The sequence below is a fragment of the Dendrobates tinctorius genome, unplaced genomic scaffold (assembly GCF_039654945.1).
Source record: "Dendrobates tinctorius isolate UK_male_01 unplaced genomic scaffold, ASM3965494v1 ptg000196l, whole genome shotgun sequence".
NCBI classification, from domain to species: domain Eukaryota; kingdom Metazoa; phylum Chordata; class Amphibia; order Anura; family Dendrobatidae; genus Dendrobates; species Dendrobates tinctorius.
Window position 1 is genome coordinate 9,918,499 of NW_027361863.1, and position 24,083 is coordinate 9,942,581.

General features: G+C 44.1%; 1 protein-coding gene across 1 annotated transcript in view; it reads left to right on the plus strand.

The window, feature by feature from the left end:
• The window catches only part of SLIT1 (slit guidance ligand 1), a 424,914-nt gene that overhangs the window by 345,997 nt on the left and 54,834 nt on the right, over positions 1–24,083 (plus strand). Inside the window, exons 21-27 of the mRNA XM_073552870.1 lie at positions 2,107–2,239; positions 6,918–6,986; positions 7,975–8,046; positions 9,561–9,632; positions 9,725–9,796; positions 13,308–13,471; positions 17,208–17,332. Of these exons, the coding sequence (XP_073408971.1) occupies positions 2,107–2,239; positions 6,918–6,986; positions 7,975–8,046; positions 9,561–9,632; positions 9,725–9,796; positions 13,308–13,471; positions 17,208–17,332 (707 nt within the window). The remainder of the gene's footprint in view (positions 1–2,106; positions 2,240–6,917; positions 6,987–7,974; positions 8,047–9,560; positions 9,633–9,724; positions 9,797–13,307; positions 13,472–17,207; positions 17,333–24,083) is intronic.

The following is a 24,083-nucleotide window of genomic DNA, read 5'->3' on the forward strand; positions in this document are numbered from 1 at the left end:
AAAAAGTATTTAGTCAGCCACCAATTGTGTTTTTTACTGATAACAAGGTCAAACAGGTGCCATTACTACAGGTAATGAGTGGAGGACAGAGGAGCCTCTCAAAGAAGAAGTTACAGGTCTGTGAGAGCCAGAAATCTTGCATGTTCTTTGGTGACCAAATTCTTATTTTCCACCATAATTTGCAAAATAAATGTTGCCAAATCAGACAAGGTGATTTTCTGGATTTGTTTTCTCATTTTGACTCTCATAGTTGTGGTCTACCTATGATGTCAGTTACAGGCCTCTCTCATCTTTTTAAGTGGGAGAACTTGCACAATTGGGGGCTGAATAAATACCTTTTTTCCCACTGTAGCACCTATCATTGAGATAATTTATGATGAAGATTCAGTCTTTATTTTTCAGCGTCAGATCTTTATGGTGCAGCCAATTGTGAGGCACCCACCTATCAGTAGAATTGGGGGATATTTAACCCTTGTTTCACCACTGACAGTGCGGACCAAAGACAACACCCCCACCCGTCAGATAATTATTACATGTCTGATGGATGTGGGTCTACAGAGCCCCCTTCTCGGGATTGGTGGGGGTCTCATATAGCCAGACTCTTACGTCGAGTATATAAATCGGCATGAGAAAAGAAAATCTCTGATCTGCTCTGCCCCATAGTATAACATAGGATAAAACATCAGATTGCTCTCGGCCTTGTTCTATGCCAGTGTGAGCGGACTCTTAGGGTGTGTGCACACGCTGCGGATTCTGGGAATCCATTCAGGGAATTTCTGTAGCTGCGGGATGGGTTGCAGAAACTCCCTTCACGTGCTTGAGATGACGATTGCCAGCAGATTGGATGTGGAATTCGGCAATAAATCTACACCGAAATCCATGTCCACGCCACCACATATGAAGGACCCTCACATGTCCTTGAGGTATAATTCTCTGATTGATGATCTTTGTCATTTTACACACCTTGAATTTCTTCCTGCTCACTGCACACACTGTATGCAAACAGACAGGTTTCATCCATCCATGTCATGATACCATATGGAGTGTGATACACAATCCGGTCACAAAATGGATGCGTGATACCGGACTAAAGGTGGCACTTCACCAGAGTTGTAAAGGTGCTTTGTTCACATTGTTGTAATGGTGCTTTGTTCACATTGTTGTAAGGGTGCTTTGTTCACATTGTTGTAATGGTGCTTTGCTCACATTGTTGTAAGGGTGCTTTGTTCACATTGTTGTAATGGTGCTTTGTTCACATTGTTGTAATGGTGCTTTGCTCACATTGTTGTAAGGGTGCTTTGTTCACATTGTTGTAATGGTGCTTTGTTCACATTGTTGTAATGGTGCTTTGCTCACATTGTTGTAAGGGTGCTTTGCTCACATTGTTGTAAGGGTGCTTTGCTCACATTGTTGTAAGGGTGCTTAATTCACATTGTTGTAAGGGTGCTTTGCTCACATTGTTGTAAGGGTGCTTAATTCACATTGTTGTAAGGGTGCTTTGCTCACATTGTTGTAAGGGTGCTTTGCTCACATTGTTGTAAGGGTGCTTAATTCACATTGTTGTAATGGTGCTTTGTTCACATTGTTGTAAGGGTGCTTTGTTCACATTGTTGTAATGGTACTTTGTTCACATTGTTGTAATGGTGATTTGTTCACATTGTTGTAATGGTGCTTTGTTCACATTGTTGTAATGGTGATTTGTTCACATTGTTGTAAGGGTGCTTTGTTCACATTGTTGTAATGGTGCTTTGCTCACATTGTTGTAATGGTGCTTTGTTCACATTGTTGTAATGGTACTTTGTTCACATTGTTGTAATGGTGCTTTGTTCACATTGTTGTAATGGTGCTTTGTTTACATTGTTGTAATGGTGCTTTGTTCACATTGTTGTAATGGTGCTTTGTTCACATTGTTGTAATGGTACTTTGTTCACATTGTTGTAATGGTGATTTGTTCACATTGTAGTAATGGTGCTTTGCTCACATTGTTGTAATGGTGCTTTGCTCACGCTGTTGTAATGGTGCTTTGTTCACGTTGTTGTAATGGTGCTTTGTTCACATTGTTGTAATGGTGCTTTGTTCATATCATTGTATCGTTATCCCCCGCAGGACAGGAAGAGCTGAGCTGTGCTCCGCAGCCGCAGTGTCCGCAGGAGTGCACGTGTCTGGACACCGTGGTGCGCTGCAGTAATAAGCACTTGTTATCTCTGCCGAAGGGGATACCGAAGAACGTCACAGAGTTGTAAGTATCACTGCCGGAAGGTCTGTCCCATTTATCTGAATGAAGGTAGCAGAAAACTGTGCACATGCCGGAGAAACACAGAAAGTCCAAACGTACACACTTGTGCAACAAACCTGCCACGTGTGAACATGAAGCTTCCATCTAACATATCACAAAGATGACTTCTAGAGATTTTGTGTCGTGCTGTTGGTGAATGTATATAGTCAGCACCAGGTGGGATGTATGGGATATTCTACGTCCTAATGTGAGTTCTAAAACAATGGCTGTAAAATATTCCAAATATCACATGAAGTTCTGTAAAATAATCAATATTACATGTCAAAGACTTATATTTATTTCTGAAAGTTTTTGATGTTGAGACTTTATTAAAACTCGCATTGCGATAGAAGATATGAAATAGAATAAATGGATGGATAGATACATTGCCTTGAAAAAGTATTCATTCCCCATGAACTATTCCACATTTTATCATGTTACACGCACAAACTTAAATGTATTTTATTAGGATTTTATGTGATACCAACAGAAAGTAGCAAGAATTTGTCAAGTGTAAAGGAAATGATACAGGGTTTTTTAAATATTCAAAAAAATATTAGTCTGAAAAGTGTGTTGAGCATTTGTATTCAGCACCACTGTAGTCTGACATTCCGAAATAAAATCCTGAGTGACCGATTGCCTCCAGAAGTCACATAAGTAGTACATTGAGTCCACCTGGGTGTGATTTCTTCTCAGTATAACTACAGCTTTTCTGTGAAGGCCTCAGAGGTTTGTGTGAGAACATTAGGGATCAAATAGCATCAAGAAAACCAAGGAGCCCACCAGACAGGTCAGGGATAAAGTGGTGGAGAAGAGTAAAGCAGGGTTAGGTTATAAGAAAATAGCCCAAGCTCTGAACATCTCACGGAGCACTATTCAGTCCATCATCCAAAAATAGAAGGAGTATGGCATAACTGCAAACCTACTAAGACATGTACTGTAGGTCCACCTAAACTGACATCCCAAGCAAGGAGAACACTAATCAGAAAAGCAGCCAAGAGGTCCATGGTCACTCTGGAGGACCTGCAGAAATCCACAGCTCAGGTGGGAGAATCTATCAACAGGATGACTAATAGTCGCATACTCCAATAAAGGCCTGGTTTGTGAAGTGTGGCAAGAAGAAAACCATTTTTTATATCAAGCCATAAGAAGAAACATTTGCAAAAAGCCATGTAGCTTCCACACAGCAGGCATGTGGAAGAAGGTGCTCTGGTCAGATTAGATCAAAGGAGAACTTTTTGGGCTATATGCAAAATGCTATTTGTGGCAGAAGACTAACACTGCATATTACCCTGAAAACAGCATCCCCACTGTCCCATATGGTGGTGGCAGCATCATGCTGTGGGGAGGCTTTTCTTCAGCAGGGGCAGGGAAGCTGGTCAAAGTTGATGGAAACATGGACTGGAGCTAAATACTGGGGAATCCTGAAGGAAAACCTGTTAGAGGCTGCCAAAGACTTGAAACCTGGGCGTAGGTTCACCTTCCAGCAGGACAATGACCCTAAAAATCCTGCTACAACAACAATGGAAGGATTTAGATGAAAGCATATTCATGTGTGTGCACGGCCCAGTCCAGACAAAAAAATTCCATTAAAAATCTGTGACAAGACTCGGAAATTGCTGATCACAGACATCTCCATCCAATCTCACTGAGCGAGAGCGCGTGTGCAAAGAAGAACGGAGAAAATTGTCTCCTCTAGATGTGCAAAGCTTGGAGAGACAGACCCCAAAAGACTGCAGCAGTGATTATTACACATCAGTATTTTCAGATTTATATTTTTTATATATTTAAAAAAGTAAAAACTATGTATCATTTCCTTTACACTTTAAAAATTCTTGCTACTTTGTGTTGGTATTACAGAAAATCCCAATAAAATATATTTAATTTCAAATATTTAAGCTTGTGGTTGTAAATAAATGTGGAAGGTTCACAGGGTATGAATACTTTTGAAGGATAGATAATAGATAGATAATAGATAGATGATAAATAGATGATAGATAGATAGATAATAGATAATGCTAAGTTGATAGATAGATAGATAATAGATAGGTAATAGATAGATGTTAGATATGTTCCTGTGACTACAGTTGCACGTATTATTCAGAAAAGTAAGCTCCATGGGACTGTAGCCAACCTCCCTGGACGTGGCCGCAGGAGGAAAATTGATGACAAATCAAAGAGATGGATAATACGAATGGTAATAAAAAGACCAGAAAAACTTCTAAACAGATTAAAGGTGACCTTCAAGCTCAAGGAACATCAGTGTCAGATCACACCATCTGTCGTTGTATGAAACAAAGTGGACTTCATGGGAGATGACCAAGGAAGACACCAGTGTTGAAAAAAAATCATAAAAAAAGCCAGACTGGAATTTGCCAAACTACATGTTGAAAGCCACAAAGCTTCTGGGAGAATGTCCTATGGACAGGTGATAGAAAAATGGAACTTTTTGGCAAGGCACATCAGCTCTATGGAAAAATGAAGCATATCAAGAAAAGAACACTGTCCCTACTGTGAAACATGGAGGAGGCTCTGTTATGTTCTGGAGCTGCTTTGCTGCATCTGGCACAGGGTATCTAGAATCTTTGCAGGGTACAATTAAATCTCAAGACTATCAAGGGATTCTAGAGAGAAATATGCTGCCCAGTGTATGAAAGGTTGGTCTCAGTCGCAGGTCATGGATCTTGTAACAGGATAAAGACCCAAAACACACAGCTAAAAACACCCAAGAAAGGCTAAGAGGAAAATATTGGACTATTCTGAAGTGGCCTTCTATGAGCCCTGACCTAAATCCTATTGAGCATCTTTGGAAAGAGCTGAGACATCCCGTCTGGCAAGGCAACCTTCACACACGAGACAACTAGAGCAGTTTGCTCTTGAGGCGTGGGCCAAAATACCTGTGGAGAGGGGCAGAAGTCTCATTGACCGTTACAGGAATCGTTTGATTGCAGTGATTGCCTCAAAAGGTTGTACAACAAAATATTATGTGGCGCCCCCAGGAGTATGGCCGCCACAGTGACTTTGCCTTCCTCCAGGGAGGGTGAGGTCATGCTTGGAAGCAGTGAAGGGTCTCTCTCGCAGTTAACCTAAACATGCAACACAGTTCCACTCCAGGCCAGCAGGGGGGACTCTGAATCGGAATTGAGGGGAGGAGTGCTCTCTGAGGGCCAAGGGGAAGGAGTGGTCAGTTAGTGTGAGGAGGTCCACATGGGCAGACGTGTGGAGAGAAGCTGGAGGTTGAGCTGAGGAAGGAGAGCTCCCTCACAGTGAGAGCGCATGAACTGGAGCCTGGTCTACACGGTTGTACGGATACTAATGGTCCTGCAACAGAAACCAGAGGAGTAGGAGGCTGTAAATGCTCTACTCCCATCTAAGACTCGGAGGCACAACAGCACGGAGTGAGCCAGGAGAGGAATAGTGGCTACAGCTGTCTGCCATGCGAGGTAGTTCTAAGAGACAATAAGAGAAGTAGGAGGAACTTCAGTGTAAGTCAGTACTAGGAGTACTTCATCCAAATAGGCGCTAGGAAGGAGACTGCACAGCCCATCTGCTGAGAGAGAATCCTGAGTTGCTTCTAGGCTAGCCTGCTCCGTTACCATCTGTAATCAGGACCCTGGACTGCATTTATCAAGTAAAGGTACAGAAATTGCACCCTGCTGTGTCTTGTCTGCTTCCTACCCTTCCGGCACTGCTACATCCCCGTGCCAACAACATCTACACTGCCCTGGGACTACAGTTTCACCTGTGGGGAGCTTTTACATCTTTGCTGCACCATACCATCAGTCCCAGCGGATCTGCATGCAGCGTCGGCTGAACACCTCCCTTGCCGAACACCACGGGTGGCGTCACAAACTATTCCATTAACTACATTCCACCATTTCAATTTCCCCATTACTTGGGCGCCCAGGGCCATGGACCGGGTCACCACTGCTGTGACACATCCCACTGATACCGGCCCGGTACCGAGTACCCCACAGACCTGGGAGGGCGACCCAATTAAGTTAAGGGAGCCATCATTTCTGTCCAGGCCTATTTCATGAGTTCAATTTTTTTTTAAATTCTGTGGGAGCATGGCTGAAAAGCTGCATCTGACTTTCATTTGTTCATTTTCATAGATTTTTGATTTATTATTACTTTTGTCAGATTCGAGTTGTTTCTGTCACCATTGTGGGATTTTCTGCCATTAAACGAGGGGCACCAACAATTTTGACCACGAGTGTAGATGATAGATATATAATAGATAGATAGATAATAGATATATAATAGATAAAAAGATAGATGATAGATAGATGATAGATAATAGATGATAGATAATAGATGATAGATAATAGATAGATGATAGATAGATAATAGATAGATAGATAATAGATGATAGATGGGTATATTGCTAGGGAGATATGAGATGCAGAGATAATGGATGTTATATACATAGATAGATAATAGATGATTGATAGATGATAGATATACCATATAATAGATGGATATATAGCTAGATGGAGAGATGATGGATATTAGATGCATAGATAATAGATAGATACAGTATGTGAGAGATATATACCGGATGCTTAGATGTGAAATGATGCGTTATACTTCTAGCTGTCGCCTTCTGGATCCGGGCAGTAATGATGTTCTCCTCTTGCAGATACCTGGATGGTAACCAGTTCACGTTGGTGCCCCCGCAGCTCTCCACATACAAGTATTTACAGCTGGTGTAAGTATGTCGCCGTTCACACTCTGCAGATGGCGCCATCATTACAGTGACTGACGCAGAGCGATCGGTTCTCGGGCCGGCGTGCTCACACTGTGCTCCGCTCTCAGGACTTTACATGTGAATGGAGAGACTATGTGACACAAACGAAGCCGAAGTCGAGTGATGTCCGGATAATGTGAGGACGCGCAGAGCCGCCGAGCGCTCCTGCAGACTGTGACCGCTGTAGATCGCAGGGTTTTCCTCTCTCCTGCTTCTCTTCCAGGGCGACCTGTGACCCGTCACCGAGCGCGTATTACACTCGTTTATTACTGTTCTGTTTTTCCTTTGCTGATTTTCTTTGTTGCACATGAAAAGTAATATCCTTTGTCCTCTCCGGCATTGTCATAATATACCCGATTTCCGTTTACCGCAGCCATAACCATCTTTTTTCTATATTGTATTGTTATAGTAAATGTGAAGGTTTTGCTAGTTCCCTCTTGGTGTATACTTTTCTTAAAGTGTATACAGACTTTTATTTGGTCTATTTTTTTCTATATAAATTCAAAATGTTGCTCTCATTACTTTCTTATTATTTATAGAAGCGGCAAACGCTAAAGCTCCAAACTCCCTGGATAAATATTGGTTAAAAATAACATTCTGTCTTACCTGCATCCACCACTAGAGGGAGCTTAGGAGCTTAATAACATACACTGAGCTCCCTCTAGTGGTGGCTGCAGGTAGTAGAATTTTTTAAATTTTTTTCTTAAATGGACTTTTTCAGGATTTTTTTTTAAAACTTTTCTTACAGTAAATTTAGAATTAATGATAACCTTCTGTGCTGTTGTGCCCCGTTATTGGGAATCCTTGGTCATGCTGTAGATTTTCTGGCAGCTGCATTTCAGCCTCACCCTGGTATATAGCGCCCCGATATGAGGGGTGAATACAGATCTTGTATAAGAGAAATGAACTCTTCTCCTTTTAATCATATCTTCTCTCTTGTGTTTTACAGAGATCTGAGCAATAACCGAATCAGCTCCCTCAGCAACTCTTCCTTCACAAACATGAGCCAGCTCACCACGCTGTAAGTGATTTTCTGCACACAAGGTCACGGTGGTCTAATGTGATGCGAGGGGTCCGTCTGCACTGAATGCAGCGTCCTTCTCAAGGAAAATCTATTCTGTGTGAATAAAGAGAATATACATAAGGCAATTAGGTTACAATGTATCAGAAGCAGAACGCGCAGACCTTGGCAATGCCATTATCACAGAATATGTTGTCCCTTTAAATGTACAAATGTCGATTTGTTGTATCACAGGGGTTATTTGCTTCATACAGTGAGACCGTTCTGGTTCCTGACCTCTTTCCACTCATCAGGGCTGCAGCTTGGTGTTTTGTGGTTCTCGTGCTAAAAGCTCAACTCCACATAACCTTGTATATATGAAATAGGGAGAAAAGTATGTGCCCCCTCCACATTCTCCTCCAGGGGCTTCTCTGACCTCCTATCCTACATCCATAGACAGTAATATGGAGTCGCCCTCTGCAGATATAGCGGCTCCTGCCCCTCTGAGAAGGATTTGTACAGAATTTTGGAGGCGTCTGTGGGAATTTTTGCCCCTTCCTCCAGGAGAGCATTTGTGGGGTCAGACCCTGATGTTGGGGGGTCTGGGTTCACAATCTCCGGTCTAGGTGTTGGATGGGGCTGAGGTCCGGGCTCTGTGCGGCTGCTCATGTTCCCCCTCCATATCTGTATGGAGCTTGTGCACTGGGCACAGTCATGGGGAACAGAAAAGGGCGAACCCCAAACTGTTCCCACAAAGCTGAAGCTACAATTGTCCACAATCTTCTGTAATGAAAAATTAAGATTTGCCTTCACTGGAACTAAGGGGCCGGGGCTGGCCCCTGATAGCAGCCCATAGCATTATCATCCTCCACCATCTGTACAGGGGGCACAATACAGTAAGGGGGTAACGTCCTCCTGGTCAGACCTCATCTGGAATATTGTGTCCAGTTTTGGGCACCACATTTTAAAAAAGACATCAACAAACTGGAGCAAGTTCAGAAAAGAGCGACCAGAATGGTGACCGGTCTGCAAACCCTGTCTTATGAGGAAAGGTTGCAGGATTTGGGAATGTTTAGTTTGCAAAAGAGAAGACTGAGAGGAGACTTAATAGCTGTCTACAAATATCTAAAGGGCTGTCACATTGTAGAAGGATCAACTTTATTCTCATTTGCACAAGGAAAGACTAGAAGCAATGGGATGAAACTGAATGGGAGGAGACACAGATTAGATATTAGAAAAAAACTTTTTGACAGTTAGAGTGATCAATGAGTGGAACAGGCTGCCACGAGAAGTGGTGAGTTCTCCTTCAATGGAAGTCTTCAAACAGAGGCTGGACAGATAAAGGACAATAAAGGAGCAGTCCAGGTAAAACTGCTACATTGTGACGCTGCAGATAGCAAGGTGTCGGAGCCGGGCACCACCCGTACGGCCTGGCACCACACACAGCACAGGGCGCCAGTTTTTGCCTGGGGTTTCCCTTTAATAGGCGGGTCTGGGTGTGAGCGGGGGACGTCATCATCTGCTCTTCTTTCCAGGATCCTCAGTTACAACTCCCTGCGGTGCATTCCTCCTCTGGCTTTCGAGGGGCTGAGATCCTTGCGGCTCCTGTAAGTAGACGTTCCGACCTAGTGATTCTCTCGCCGGGTAGATAAGTCGCCCGCGTTAATTATTAACCAATCTCTCCCCTCCTGTGTTCTAGGTCTGTGCATGGGAATGACATCTCTACTCTGCCCGAAGGCATGTTTTCAGATGTTTCCTCGCTCTCCCACTTGTAAGTAACTGCAGGTTCATGGCCACTCCTTCTCCATTTTCTTTTTCCTACATCTTACAGAACAATATTTAAGGATGTGTTCACACTAAGTCTTTTTCTAAGTTTTTGGAGCAGAAACTCCCATGTTTTTGAGAAGTTTTGAGTTTTTCGTAGGGTTTCGAAGAGTTTCGCCTCCAAAAACTCAGCAATCAGACTCAGTGTGAACATACCCTTAATAGTTTGTTTAAAAAAATTTTTTAGGAGGTCAAAAAAACGCAAATTTTCAAGCCGAAACCTCTTCCCAAAATGCACCTTTTTCAAGGGAGTTTTGCTGGAAGTCTTCTTTTCCCAAAGTGTTTTTTTTTAGCCTTTTGATTGGACAGTGACTAGATTGCAGAGGTTTCAATCAGGATTGGCTTCAATGAAGCGACGCACACTTTCTTTTTTGTGATCCAGGAGTTTTTCGAAACTTCTTTAGGAGGTAAAAAAAATAAATCTAAAACCTCCTCATTTGAACAGAAAAGTGGATTTGCTATCGAAATGAATTGGAAAAGTTTTCCAGTATTTTTTAAGTTTAAGTTTCTGCTCAAAGGACTCCTAAAAAAAAAAGGTGTTTTAGGAGCAGAAATCGAGCGAAAACTCTCCAAAATGGAAAAATAAAACCTGGCGTTTCTGCTCAGTGGCTGTGTTCACACTTTGTCTTTTTGCTGAGTTTTTGGAGAAAAAGCTTAGTTTAAACTCAAGTTTTTGAGGAGTTTTGAGATATGAAGGAGGATTTCTAGAGTTTCCATTCAGTTTCTGCTCCAAAAACATCTAAAAAATCTTTGTGTGTGTGTAGCCAGTTTCCTTTCCGAAAAAACTGCAAAAAGACTCTGTGTGCACATAAGTGTGTGTTCACACTGAGTCTTCTTTTGCTGAGTTTTTGGTGTGGAAGCTCCAAAGTTCAAAGTTTTTCCAGGAACTTTTGTGGATGCTCCTGAAAAAACTGAGGTGAACTTAGAAAGTCACCAGTCTATGATTCTTGCAATTTTATGTTTTATTTGTTTTTACCTGTTTTTTTTTTTACTTTCACCAATGTGGTTGTCGTTTGAGGTATTGAGATGTTTTCTGCAAATTCATCAATTGGGACTTTTTAAAAAGTGATATTTAAAAACCCGCAAATATTCTTAGTTCTGACAAGTTCCGATAAGTGCGTCACATAATTATCGGTGTGTGATCGCACGAGCCGCCGTTGTGCAGAGACCCTGGCGATTTTTGGATCGGGTGACATTACAGGACTGTGATTTTGATCATTAAGACTCTGCAGAAATCCTTTTGCTGCCTCCTGCCCCTTCACCTCCACCCTTTGCAGCCCTTGTACTTTTTCGTGTCCATTCAGAGCGCGTTGTGTGCGATTCCAGGGAGCGCTGCCAAACCGGTTCCTTCTTTTACTCAATCTTTTGTTGAATTTGGTGCACGGTGTAACCGCTTTTCATGCTTAACAAAACACAACTCATCTGCGCCGCCGCAGAGGAATCTCCAAGAATTCTTTTCTTTTCCGTCGTGATTTATGACGGCTGAGCCTCGCAGCTGCTAAAAAAAAGGCAAAATAGCAGCGAGGATGCTTTTAGGTGTTTACAAATGTTAACACTGCCCTCGGCAATTTATACATCCTGCTGGCTGCTCCGTGGTGCCACCCAGTGGGATCATTTATTTAATTCAGCAGAGGAATTTCCCAGAGGCGCATGCATGGCTTTTAAGTCTCCTCACTCTGACATCATGCTTTTAAGTCTCCTCACTCTGACATCATGCTTTTAAGTCTCCTCACTCTGACATCATGCTTTTAAGTCTCCTCACTCGGACATACCAGGCTTGACATCTCACTTTCCACCTAGACCCCGGTATACCGCTTTGAAACTCTGGACTTAGTTGTAAACTTATGTGCAGAAACGATCTATGAGCTAAGAACATAGTAAAAATTTTCTCCATATCCTCTAAATAAAGGAACAGATTGAAGCAAAAGATTTGATTGGTTGACTACTTTTTTCTTTGCTGGGATCCATGCTCCTTCTCATTCCGATCATTGCCGCCTATGGGAGGATATTTATCACCAGTGGAATTTTAAAATAAATCAAAATGAATTGCAAAGCTTGAAAGCCAGCGTGAGAAATCAATTGAAGCGTAGATTGACAACAGCTTATACTGCAGATTTTTTGAGTAGCACGTGATATTTAATTAAAGAGTACCCCCCCACTTGCAATAAATATAGAATGTGTTTAATTGGTGTAAACGCCGCTGTTCTCCTGAATCCGACGTTGTTTTTCTTTTGTTTCTGTGCCTCTCCGTTCCGGAGATATAGCCCTCTCTTACTTCTATATAAATCTAGTCTTGTTGGGCAAATGGGCGTGGTCATCTTTTTTTGTGGGCGTCTTATTTGAAGACCACGCCCACTTAGTTAACAAGACTAGCTTTATATGCAGAAAAGAAGTGACAATATCTCAGGATTGGAGATTCGCAGTAACAAAAGAAAAACCACGTCGGATTCAGGAGAACAGCGGGATTTATACCAAGTTAAAAAAATTGCAGATTTTTGGCAAATGACAGATCGCCTTTAAAGGTTATCCACTTCACTATTACTTTTATACACTGTGGATTTTCTACATGAAAATTTATGAAAAAAAATCCACATTGTATGGAAAATTCATATTGGCTGGAAACATACCCTAAAGGCATTGTCTACAGGTGTCAGAAATTCCTGCGATTGCTCTATAAGTATGAAAGGGGTTTGTTACAAGGATATTACCTACACTTAAAGCTATCACCTAGCTACAGGATAGATGATAACTTGCAGATCGGTTTGTACTGCCATCAATCCCAAGAACGGGGCTAAAGAAAAAAAAATGTGTTTCTATGGAACAGGGCATTGGCCGCGCATCTGCGCCTCCGCTTCATTAATTCTTTGAGGGACAGCGGCAGATTCGCCTCTGATTTGATGTATGGAACAGACTTTCGGTTGTCCAGATCTTCTCAAAAACTTTCCTACTAGTGATGAGCGAGTATACTCTTTACGTGAGATTTCCCGAGCATGCTCGGGTGATCTCCAAGTATTTGGATGTGCTCGGAGATTTACTTTCTGTCGCCTTGCGGCTGCTGGACAGCGTGAATATATGTGGGAATTGCCTGTTTGTTAGTTATATCCCCACATGTACTCAGGCTGTCTAGCAGCCGCAAGGCGACAGAAAGTAAATCTCCGAGCACATCCAAATGCTTGGAGATCACCTGAGCATGCTCGGGAAATCTCGAGTAGAGTATACTCGCTCATCACTATTTCCTACATGTGGACGTAGCAGAGGGCAGGAATCACACATACTGGTTTTAGCTAAACCCCCCCACCAAAAAAATACATAATGGAAAGTCTGACACTTCTCTTTCGCCTCCACTCCTTTGTTTGGATGTGTGGATCCGGGGTAACGCTGCACATTGTCGCAGTAGAATAGCTTGACTTTGAATGTCTGGTTTACGGTCGTGCTTTTTATTTTTTTTCCTGCTCCAGAGCCATTGGTGCCAACCCTCTTTACTGTGACTGTAATCTACGCTGGCTGTCGAGTTGGGTGAAGACTGGGTACAAGGAGCCTGGCATTGCCCGCTGCACCGGACCCCCGGAAATGGATGGGAAACTTCTCCTTACCACACCAGCTAAAAAATTTGAATGCAACGGTAATAAAATTCCGATCTGTCATTATCGGGGACTGTATATGAGCAGAGAAAGTATATTAATACTGACAGGGAGCAGATGTTAGTGAAAAAAACCCCACCGGAGTGGGCTTTAAGGCCTTGTTCCCACTTGCGTATAAACTTGGCGAGTCCAATCGCATTGCACTCGCACCAAATCGGACTGAGAAAAAAATCATAGCATTCTGTGATTGAGGGCTTATACCCATTACTGGAAAATAAAAAACTATCCGATATCGGTCCAAAAAAGTGTCGTGCGCTTTTCATGCGAGTACAGTGCGATTTTTACCATCTAGCATCCGATTGACATCCAATTCACATCCGATTGCAATGCGATTTTAACATGAGCTTTTACGTAGAACAATTCTCTGTCACTTACACATAGTTTTCTAAAGAAATATTCTTCCCCATATATATGTATTTTGAGAGAGATAGAGATAAATATGTGAGTGCGATCTATAATCAGTGCTTTGCGTCTGTAGTTTACTGTACATGTATTTTATTCCTAAATAAATTATTTTTTGAAACAAATGGCATGGGATCCCCCGACAGTTTATTAACCAGCAGAGAGAAAGCAGACAGCTGGGGGCAAATGTTTATAGCCTGGGAAGGGGGTAATACCAATGGAGACTAGTAATATCATCTCACAGCTGTATACTTAGCCTTTACTGATTATTAAAAAATGAAGTAGGGTCCTCCTATAATTAATAACCAGCAAAGACTATGCAGACAGCTGAGAGCTGAAATTAATAGCCTAGGAAGGGGCCATAGATATTGGCCCCCTCCCAGACTAAAAACATCAGCTCTCAGCCGCCCCAGAAATGACGCATTCATAAGATGTGCCAATTCTGACATTTAGCCTCTCTCTTCCCACGTGCCCTGGTGCGTTGGCAAGTAGAGTGACAGTATTGGGGTGATATCAGCTTTGTATTGGTAGCTGTCATAACCCCAGAGGTTAGTAATGGAGAGGTGTCTATAAGATGCCCCATTACTAACCTCATAGTCATATTGTAAAAAAAATACACATGCAGAATATAGTCCTTTATTTGAACAAATTACACAGACTTCTTTATTGACTCTAAATTAACTAAAAACACTTACTCACCTTACGACCAATCCATTGAAGCCCTTGTCCCCTGTAAAAAAATAAATAAAGCAACATCATCCTTATCTGTCCCAGACATGAAGATAATAATCCAATTGTCCCATGACGTGTCTAGCACTGTTACATCAAGATGGCAGGCTGAATTGTTGCTTGATGTGACTACAGCCTGTCATCCAGCAGAGACACTAAGCTGCTTGTGCTTGCTCAGCTCTTTGATTCGCGGTGACGTAATAAAGGTGAACACCGTTCATATCCAATGAACTCCTTTGACCTCACTGACTTCAGCGTGAGCGCTTTGGGAATAATTCTAATTGCACTCAAGCTGACGTCATTGAGTTGAACTGAGTTCATTGGCTTTGAACTCCGATGACCTTTCTGACGGCACCACGAGCATGAGCACTTTCTCAGTGAGGTCAAAAGAGTTTATTGGTTGTGAACTCCACTCAACTTTATCACGTCACCACGCACCAGAGCAAATGGTAGGAGTGAGGCTAAGCACCAGATTTGGCGCATCTCATGGATGTGCCATTTCTGGGGCGACTGTGAGCTGCTGTTTTTAGTCTGGGAGGGGGCCCAATATCCATGGCTACTTCCTAGGCTATTATATCAGTTTGCTGCTGACTGCCTAGCCTTTGCTGTTTTTTAATTATAGAGGGACCCTATGTAATTTTTTGAGTGGGTTCTCTATTTTAATAACCCATAAAGGCTAAGTATACAGCTGTGAGCTGATATTAATAGCCTGGGAAGCTCCATGGGTATTACCTTCTTCCCAGGCTATAAGTATCTGCGCTCAGCTGTCCGTTTTCCCTCTGCTGGTTAATAAAATTTCTGGAGATCCCATGCCATTTTTTTCAGAAAATAATTTATTCAGTAATAAAATAAATCTACAATAAGCTACACAAGCACTTTACTAATTATATATAACAATGACCTCTTTAAATCTATCTATTGTATGTTTATATCTATTCTGTCAGGTCACGCTATGATTTTACTGTACGTGGCAGATGAAATGTTGAGTTTTAAAGACATGGATGTATATCTTTTTTTATCACATCCATTGACTTGCATTGGCGAATCTCGTCCGAGATACAAGGACAATAGCAGCATACTGGGATTTTTTTGATGAGGGAATCATAGATTAACATTGGTCAGAGTGCAATCCGATTTTTTTATCAGATTGCACTTTTCCTTTTTTCTGAGCCCTGACTGCGTATATCGGACAAGACTCGCCAATGCAAATCAATGGGTGCGAGAATAAAAAAAAAAAACGGACGTCACACAGACCCATCCGTATGCTTTCTGATTTTTATGGATACATTACCATTCTGTAGCATACAACACTTTAAATGATTGCAGAGTAAAAAAAACACGTCATACGGATGCTATGTGAGGAAAAAAGCTTTGTACTCACATGACACTCGTCCTACTTTTCTGGATCAATATCGGAGCGATTTTTTTAAATGCTGGTGGGAGCGAGGCCTAACACCTAGTTCCAGCTGTGGCATTAATTCAGCATTGTATTACGGTATTATTTATGTGCAGTTAATTGTAAAGAATCGTTCCTTATGGGAGAGTGTTTGAGATGTTCAGATTCTCTTTTGTTCATTCGCTTTATTTTTTATCAATTACCAAAAAATTGCAAACTATTACCGCTTCTATTTCCTAACGCTTTCTCCTTACTTTCCATTTTTTCCACATTTGCCTAACACCTGTAAATATGGACGGCGCACTATGAATCTCGCCGGCATTATCCGAGCACCACATAGCAGTATTTAGATCCCATTTCTTAGAAAGTATTGTCGCTTTTATTTTTATACTTTTTTTATATATATAAGATAATGCTGAATGTGGCAGCTCTCATAAAGTGTGTTGATGAGAATAGGGCCTCTGTATGCACGATCGCCCACATTTATTCCTGTACAATGGCCACTATTGACTCCTGATGGGCACAATAGCCATAAATAACATGGCCAAAATTAAAGTGCCGGTCCACAATATACCCCGCTCCGTGGGAGGCGCACACTCACAAATACCTTTTGTTTACACCCTAAGGAAGTCTTGGATTTATTTCTGGAGCGTACGGGTTCCCTTTATTCACATCGCTCTCCCTATGAGCCGCACTTTTTCGCCGTCCGCGGTGCGGCTCCGTCACAATGCGGTGTGTTACCGCCACGTCCGTGCACTCGTACAGTTCTCTCCATCTCTCCTTTCTGCTGCTGATTAAAATGACCTTCAGCTCCGACGTTATAGGGACCTCGCACGAAATCCTGCTCCATCCGTCCCTCCGAATGGCAGCACATTACACCCCAAGCTAAATCTCTCCGACCTCGCCGATTTGGTTTAGGGTCAGTTTATTTATGTTCCTCCTGTGGGTTAAAGAAGCAGAAATCTGATTTACTGCCCCCTGTTCTGTGTAACACTTAGCAGCGGGCGACCATTATATTTGTCCGCAGTGCATTATTGAGATTGGCTTTTCTGAGGCCGCCGCCATCATTAGCAGAATACAGTTTTACGGTCGCCGCATGCCATAATTGGGATTCAGGAGGAGACATCGGATCGGGGGTCATATGTCGGCTTTTATTCCTGCCTTTTATATTCTGGTTTATCCCCCCACAGGACCTCCAAGCTTGACTATCCAGGCCAAATGTGAGCCATGTTTGTCCAGTCCTTGTCGTCACCAGGCCAGCTGTCAGAATGATGCCGTGGAGTATTATAAATGCATCTGTCCACCTGGCTTCAAGGTATGAGTTGGTGACTTAAAGGGACTGTCCACAATTATTAATGAACATGGCTGCTTTCTTTGAGAAACGACACCTTCATTCACTATTGCAGCTTCATTCACTTTAATGGCGATTGATTGCAATACCAGACAAAACCAATGGTCAAGGATGGCGCTGTTTGTGGAGGAAAGCTGCCATGTGATTGTAATCCTGGACAACATTTTTAAATAACGGTAGTATTGGAAAAAATGTGACTGTTTTCTTCCAAAAACAGGGGCTGAGTTGCAATACCATACACAACCTGAATACGAGTGTGGCGCTGTTTGGTATATAAAAGCAGCCATGTCTTTCTCCATCTGGATAAAAAGTTTTACAAAGTTTTAACATTTACAAGAAACTTATAAGTTTGCAGACGTTGCCCTATAAATTACGGTACATTTTTTTTTTGCACTTTTACCAAATATTGCACGGCAGGTTGTGCACTGTGAATGGGTATTTTTCTCCTTCGCCTCATTGGGGGACACAGATACTGTGGGTGTATGCTTCTGCCGCTAGGAGGCTGACACTAAGTGAAAAAAAGAGGTTAGCTCCTCCTCCGCCATATACACCCTCGCCCCTATTGTGGGCGGAAATCAGTTTTTGCTTAGTGTCTGTTGGAGACACACGTCGGTCTGTCTGACCTTTTTTTTTTTTTTTTTCTTCCCCATGAAGATAAGACAGGGGTGACGGACCCTATTGAAAGGGTCCGATCTCCCCAAACCAACAACGGGCGAGCACATGCGAGTGTCCCTCCACGTATCCTCTCCCGCAACGGGGATTTTTTTCCGGATGTTCCCTTTTTTCAAATGAAGATGAGATAGGGGCGACGGATCCTATTGAAAGGGTCCGATCTCCCCAAACCAGCAACGGGCGAGCACGTGCGAGTGTCCCTCCACGTATCCTCTCCCTCACCGTGGGATATTGTCAGACCACGGAGGTGAGATACGGGCGACGGACCCTATTGAAAGGGTCCGATCTCCCCAAACCAACAACGGGCAAGCACGTGCGAGTGTCCCTCCACGTATCCTCTCCCGCACCATGGGACATGATGCCGGACTTAGCCCTGTCCACCCGAGGGTATTGAAACTCCAGGCTGCGCAGAGGCACAAGGTAGTCCGTGTGGCCCCCACTGCCCCACCAATGCTAAGACTGCGGTGGGGCAAGGCAGCGGACGGTTCCTCTCCTCACCCCTTGAAGGGGTTAGATGGAGTTAGGGTGTCTGCACCGTCCTTGTTTCATATGGCCCCCCTCCCCTCTACCTGACATGGACGGAGGTGGATGGCCAGGGAGGGCTCCTGCAGCGGCACAGGGCTGGAGCCCGTGGCCTCTCCCGGGCAGCAGCAGAGACGGGCGTTGGCAGCGGTGGGTCCGGTCCCAGCCTTGATTCTGGAGTCCCGGCGGTTCCGCCCGCCCCCCCCTCCCCCGGACAGATAGTAAAAATCGAGGCCGCGGCTTCAGCCAGCGCTAGGCCGTGGCTGGAAGCCCCCGCCCCCGGCGTCACGGCGGCCCCGCCCCCCATAGCCTGGGCAGACGCCGAAAAAATTTAGGCCCCGGCTTCAGGCCGAAGCTAGGCCACAAAAGGAAGTACCGTCCGGGGGCCTGCCCACAGTGCTGGCGCGCAGATAAGGCGACGCCTCGCATGCGGAAGACACAGGAGAGGACTGGGGTAAGTCCTGCCCCCTAGCCACAGAGAGGCTATGCTAATCGAAGCAAAGAGTGCCTTCCTCCGGTGGATGCCTGACAGGTACAGCATATCAGGAAAAGAGCTAAGACGCATACGTTGTTATACGCTGCATGCATCTCCTGTTGGTCCGTTTTTTCCGCGGGCGCAGAGCGAAGTCTGCTTGTACGAACGCCCTCAGGACACCTCCCCTGCGACAGAGCCCCGGAATGGGCGTTATCACTGTCTCAACCTATGGCGTCACTTACGAGAGGTTTTTGAGTCCCTTCAGGCCCCAAATAGGGGCAGGGACAGTGGCTCGCCTGTCTTAGAGGGGTTCTCTACCTCACAGGAGCCTCCGGCCTGCAGGGGCCGCTCTCACTCCAGGCAGACCCGGGGGGAAACAAACCCATACGGTGTCTCCCGATGCCTCGTCACCAGTGGTTGATAGCGAGCAGACCCAAGATGGCGACTCGGACGAGCCCCTTGACCTGGACACTCCAGGGTAATGTGAAACAGTGGACAGCCTCATAGAAGCCGTCAATCAGACCCTGGGGATTGAGGATGATCCCGCAGCGGCTACGGGGCATAAAGTGGCATTTAAGCGAGTGAAGCGCCCACACAGAATTTTTTTCCTCTCACCCGGAGTTTGAGGACATAGTGCAGCGGCACAGAGAACATCCAGACAGGCGTTTCTCGGGTCAAAAGGCAGTCGAAATAAGGTATCCGTTTGCTCCTGACCTCCGTAAAAAATGGGTGGAATCCCCGATGGTGGATCCTCCGGTTTTGCGCCTAGCCACTAAGACACTGCTATCAGTCCCTAGTGTTTCCTCGATTAAGGATCCCACGGATCGCCTTATAGAAAGCTTAGCTCGCTCAGTATATGAGGCGTCAGGGTCTACCTGCAGAGATTTTGGAGGTCGCAGGTCAGATGGCGATGGCCGGAGACTATGTAATCAATACGTCTTTGGATGCGGCCAATTTCTCCGCACTTGCTGCCGCTAATGCAATTTCTATCAGAAGAGCCCTATGGTTAAAGACATGGCGAGCCGATTCTACTTCTAAGAAGTCCTTGACTTCCCTGCCTTATCAGTGCGGCCGCCTATTTGGGGAGAAGTTGGATCAACTTATCTCCGACTCCACAAGAGGAAAGAGCGGGTTTCTCCCTCAACAAAAGGTCAAAACGCTTTTTTGTCACCCGTTTCAGGAACGTTTTCGGGCCTTTTCACAACCCTGGGTGGACTACAGCGGCCAATTCCGCCGCCTCAGGCCACCCCAACCAGGATAGGGAGCGTCAAGTCTCATATAGAGCCAACCCATTGGGGAGAATGCGTACTCAGCAGCCCAGATCGAGGGGATCCAGATCCCAAAGATCGCCGGCCAAATGACTCGAGGCCTTTACCAGACGACACCAGCAAGGGGGGTGGCCGCCTACTCAGGTTTCACCACGTCTGGGTCAATGTCTCTCACGACGCATGGGTTAAGGAATTGGTGGCCTCAGGTTGCAAAATAGAATTTGTCAGATACCCTCCAAGACGGTTTTTTCTTTCCCGGCTTCCCAGGGTGGATACCCAGGCAAGGGCTCTATTGGGAGCCATCAAATCGCTCCAGCACAATGGAGTCATTGTTCCAGTGCCGGAACACGAAAGCTCAGGGGTTCTATTCCAACCTTTTTGCGGTTCCCAAAAAGGACGGGTCTGTCAGGCCTGTTTTGGACCTGAAGCTTCTGAACAAATTCATCAGGATCAGACATTTCCGGATGGAGTCTCTCCGTTCAGTCATATCGGCCATGGAGCAGGGAGAATACTTGGCCTCAATAGACATCCAGGACACATATCTGCATATTCCCATTTTTCCTCCTCACCAGAGGTTTCTGCGCTTCGCCATCAGCGATCAACATTTTCAGTTCGTAGCGCTACCCTTCGGGCTAGCCACGGCTCCCAGAGTGTTCACAAGGGTTATGGCAGTTGTCATGGCCATACTGCATTCTCATAGTCGTCTTGCCTTATCTGGACGACCTCTTGGTCAAGGGTCTGTCAATACGGGCATGCGAGGGAAATGTCAACATCACGCTAGATACTCTTGCCCGCTTAGGATGATTGGTCAATGCGAAGAAGGCATCCCTTGTGCCAGCTCAGAGGATCTCCTTCCTAGGAATGATCTTCGACACTTGCCGAGGGTTAGTAATTCTCCCTCAGGAAAAGATGCTAGCTCTCCAGCAGGGAGTCCGGACACTTCGCCAACCAGTCCCTCATACCAACCAGTCCGGGATGAGGATTCTAGGGAAAATGGTGGCAGCAATGGAAGTGATGCCTTTCGCCCAGTTCCATCTTCACCCCCTGCAGCGCGCCCTCTTGTCAGCCTGGGACAAGAATCCTTTCACGCTCGATCGGCGGTGCCGACTGTCCTCTCAAGTCAGGCAGTCGCTCTGATGGTGGATAACCAGTTCCTCTCTGGCCCAGGGGAAACCTTTCCCCCCAGATCATTGGCTGGTAATGGCAACCGACGCCAGTCTCCTCAGCAGGGGAGCGATGTTTGGCCACCACACAACCCAGGGACGGTGGTCACCACAGGAGGCACGCCTCCCGATCAACTTATTGGAGATATGAGCAATTCGGCTGGCTCTGCGGAAGTTTCATCACTTTCTAGCAGGCCACCCCGTCCAGATTCAATCGGACAACGCCACGGCGGTGGCTTACATAAATCACCAGGGGGGCACCCGCAGCAGAGCAACCATGGTGGCTCAGTGGTTAGCACTGTCTCTCTGCAGCACTGGGGTCCTTGGTTCAAATCCCACCAAAGACAACATCCACAAGGAGTTTGCATGTTCTCCCTGTCTGTGTGTGGATTTCCGCCAACACTCCAAAAACATTCATAGCACCCACAATCTACATTCCCTAACATGTAACTAATTGACAGGATATAGAACGCAGTTAAGTGCCAGAAAAAAATAACCTAATAAAATATATAGCCTTTATTGATATATAATTTGGCTGCGTTCACACGTTGCGTTTTTTTTAAGGAGAACTGCTACCTTGGATGTAATCCTTATAAACAGGGAGGAAATGGTTGAGGAGGTAAAAGTGGCTGGGACCCTAGGAGGTAGCGACCATGCTATTTTAGAATTTTGGATAACTAGAGGAGGAAGACCTGTGAAGACTCAGAAGTCAAGGTTAGATTTCAGAAAGGCAGATTTTAAGAGATTCAGAAAGAGAATTGGAGGGATCCAATGGCTGGATATCCTTAAAGACAAAAATATCCAGGAAGGATGGGAAATCTTGAAAAATGAAATTCTCAAAGCACAATTGTTAACAATTCCGAAAAGAGGGAAGAATAGGAAGCATTTAAGGAAGCCAGGATGGATGAACACAGAACTTAAGCACATGCTAAAAAGGAAGAAAAAAATGTTTATAAAATGGAAAGAGGGAGGCATATCTAAAGAAGAATATGATGCTGTCTGCAGAACCTGCAGGGCACAAATCAGATTATTGAAGCTGACAATGAATTGAGGCTTGCAAGAGATGTCAAAAGCAATAATAAAGGATTTTGGGGATATGTCAAAAGTAAAAGAAAAGTCAAAGATGCTATAGGATTTTTACAGGATGAAAATGATGAAATGGTAAGACAGGATGTTGAGAAGGCCGAACTTTTAAATTCCTATTTTGCATCTGTTTTCTCTCAGAAAGGAAATGTAACATCAACTGTTCTTCACTGTCCTATTAAGGGAATAGAAGAATCCAGGATATCTAAAAACAGAAAGATAGTGAGGAAACACTTAGCTAACCTAAATGAATTCAAGTCTCCAGGTCCAGATGAATTACACCCCAGAGTACTGAAGGAGATAGCAGAAGAAATTTTTGAACCCCTCTCCATAATCTTTGAAAACTCTTGGAGAACAGGAGAAGTCCCAGAAGACTGGAGAAGAGCAAATGTTGTTCCTATCTTCAAAAGGGGGAAGAAGGTGGACCCAGGCAACTATAGGCCGGTGAGTCTGACTTCTATACCAGGAAAGATCTTTGAACAAATTATTAAACAACATGTATGTCAGTACCTGGATAAGAATGAAGTGATTAAACAGAGTCAGCATGGGTTTGTAACTAATAAGTCATGACAGACTAACTTAATTTCCTTCTATGACGGAATCACTGATTGGGTGGATCAAGGAAATGCTGTAGATATAGTATATCTTGACTTCAGCAAAGCATTTGACAAAGTATCTCATACAATCCTTATTGAAAAAATGACTAAATATGGAATGGACAAGGCAACTGTTAGGTGGATTCATAACTGGCTTAGTGATCGGACCCAAAGAGTGGTCGTTTATGGCTGCACATCCAGTTGGAAGAATGTCTCAAGTGGGGTACCACAGGGCTCTGTCCTGGGCTCTGTATTGTTCAACATCTTTATCAACGATTTAGATGAAGGAATTGAGGGTAAACTGATTAAATTTGCTGATGACACAAAGCTAGGAGGGATAGCTAATACTAGAGAAGAGAGAGAGAGATGATTCAAAAAGATATAAATAAACTGGAGAAATGGGCAGCAACTAACAGAATGGTTTTTAAAAGGGAAAAATGCAAAGTACTGCATCTGGGCAATAAAAATGAAAAAAGCATATACAGAATGGGAGGAATAGGGCTAAGCAACAGCACATGTGAAAAAGACTTGGGTATACTAATAGATCACAGACTGAATATGAGTCAACAGTGTGATGCAGCAGCAAAAAAGGCAAATGCAATTCTAGGATGTATTAACAGAAGCATACAGTCTAGATCACGTGAAGTCATTATTTCCCTCTACTCCTCTTTGGTCAGACCTCATCTGGAATATTGTGTCCAGTTTTGGGCACCACATTTTAAAAAAGACATCAACAAACTGGAGCAAGTTCAGAAAAGAGCGACCAGAATGGTGACCGGTCTGCAAACCATGTCTTATGAGGAAAGGTTTCAGGATTTGGGAATGTTTAGTTTGCAAAAGAGAAGACTGAGAGGAGACTTAAGAGCTGTCTACAAATATCTCAAGGGCTGTCACATTGTAGAAGGATCAACTTTATTCTCATTTGCACAAGGAAAG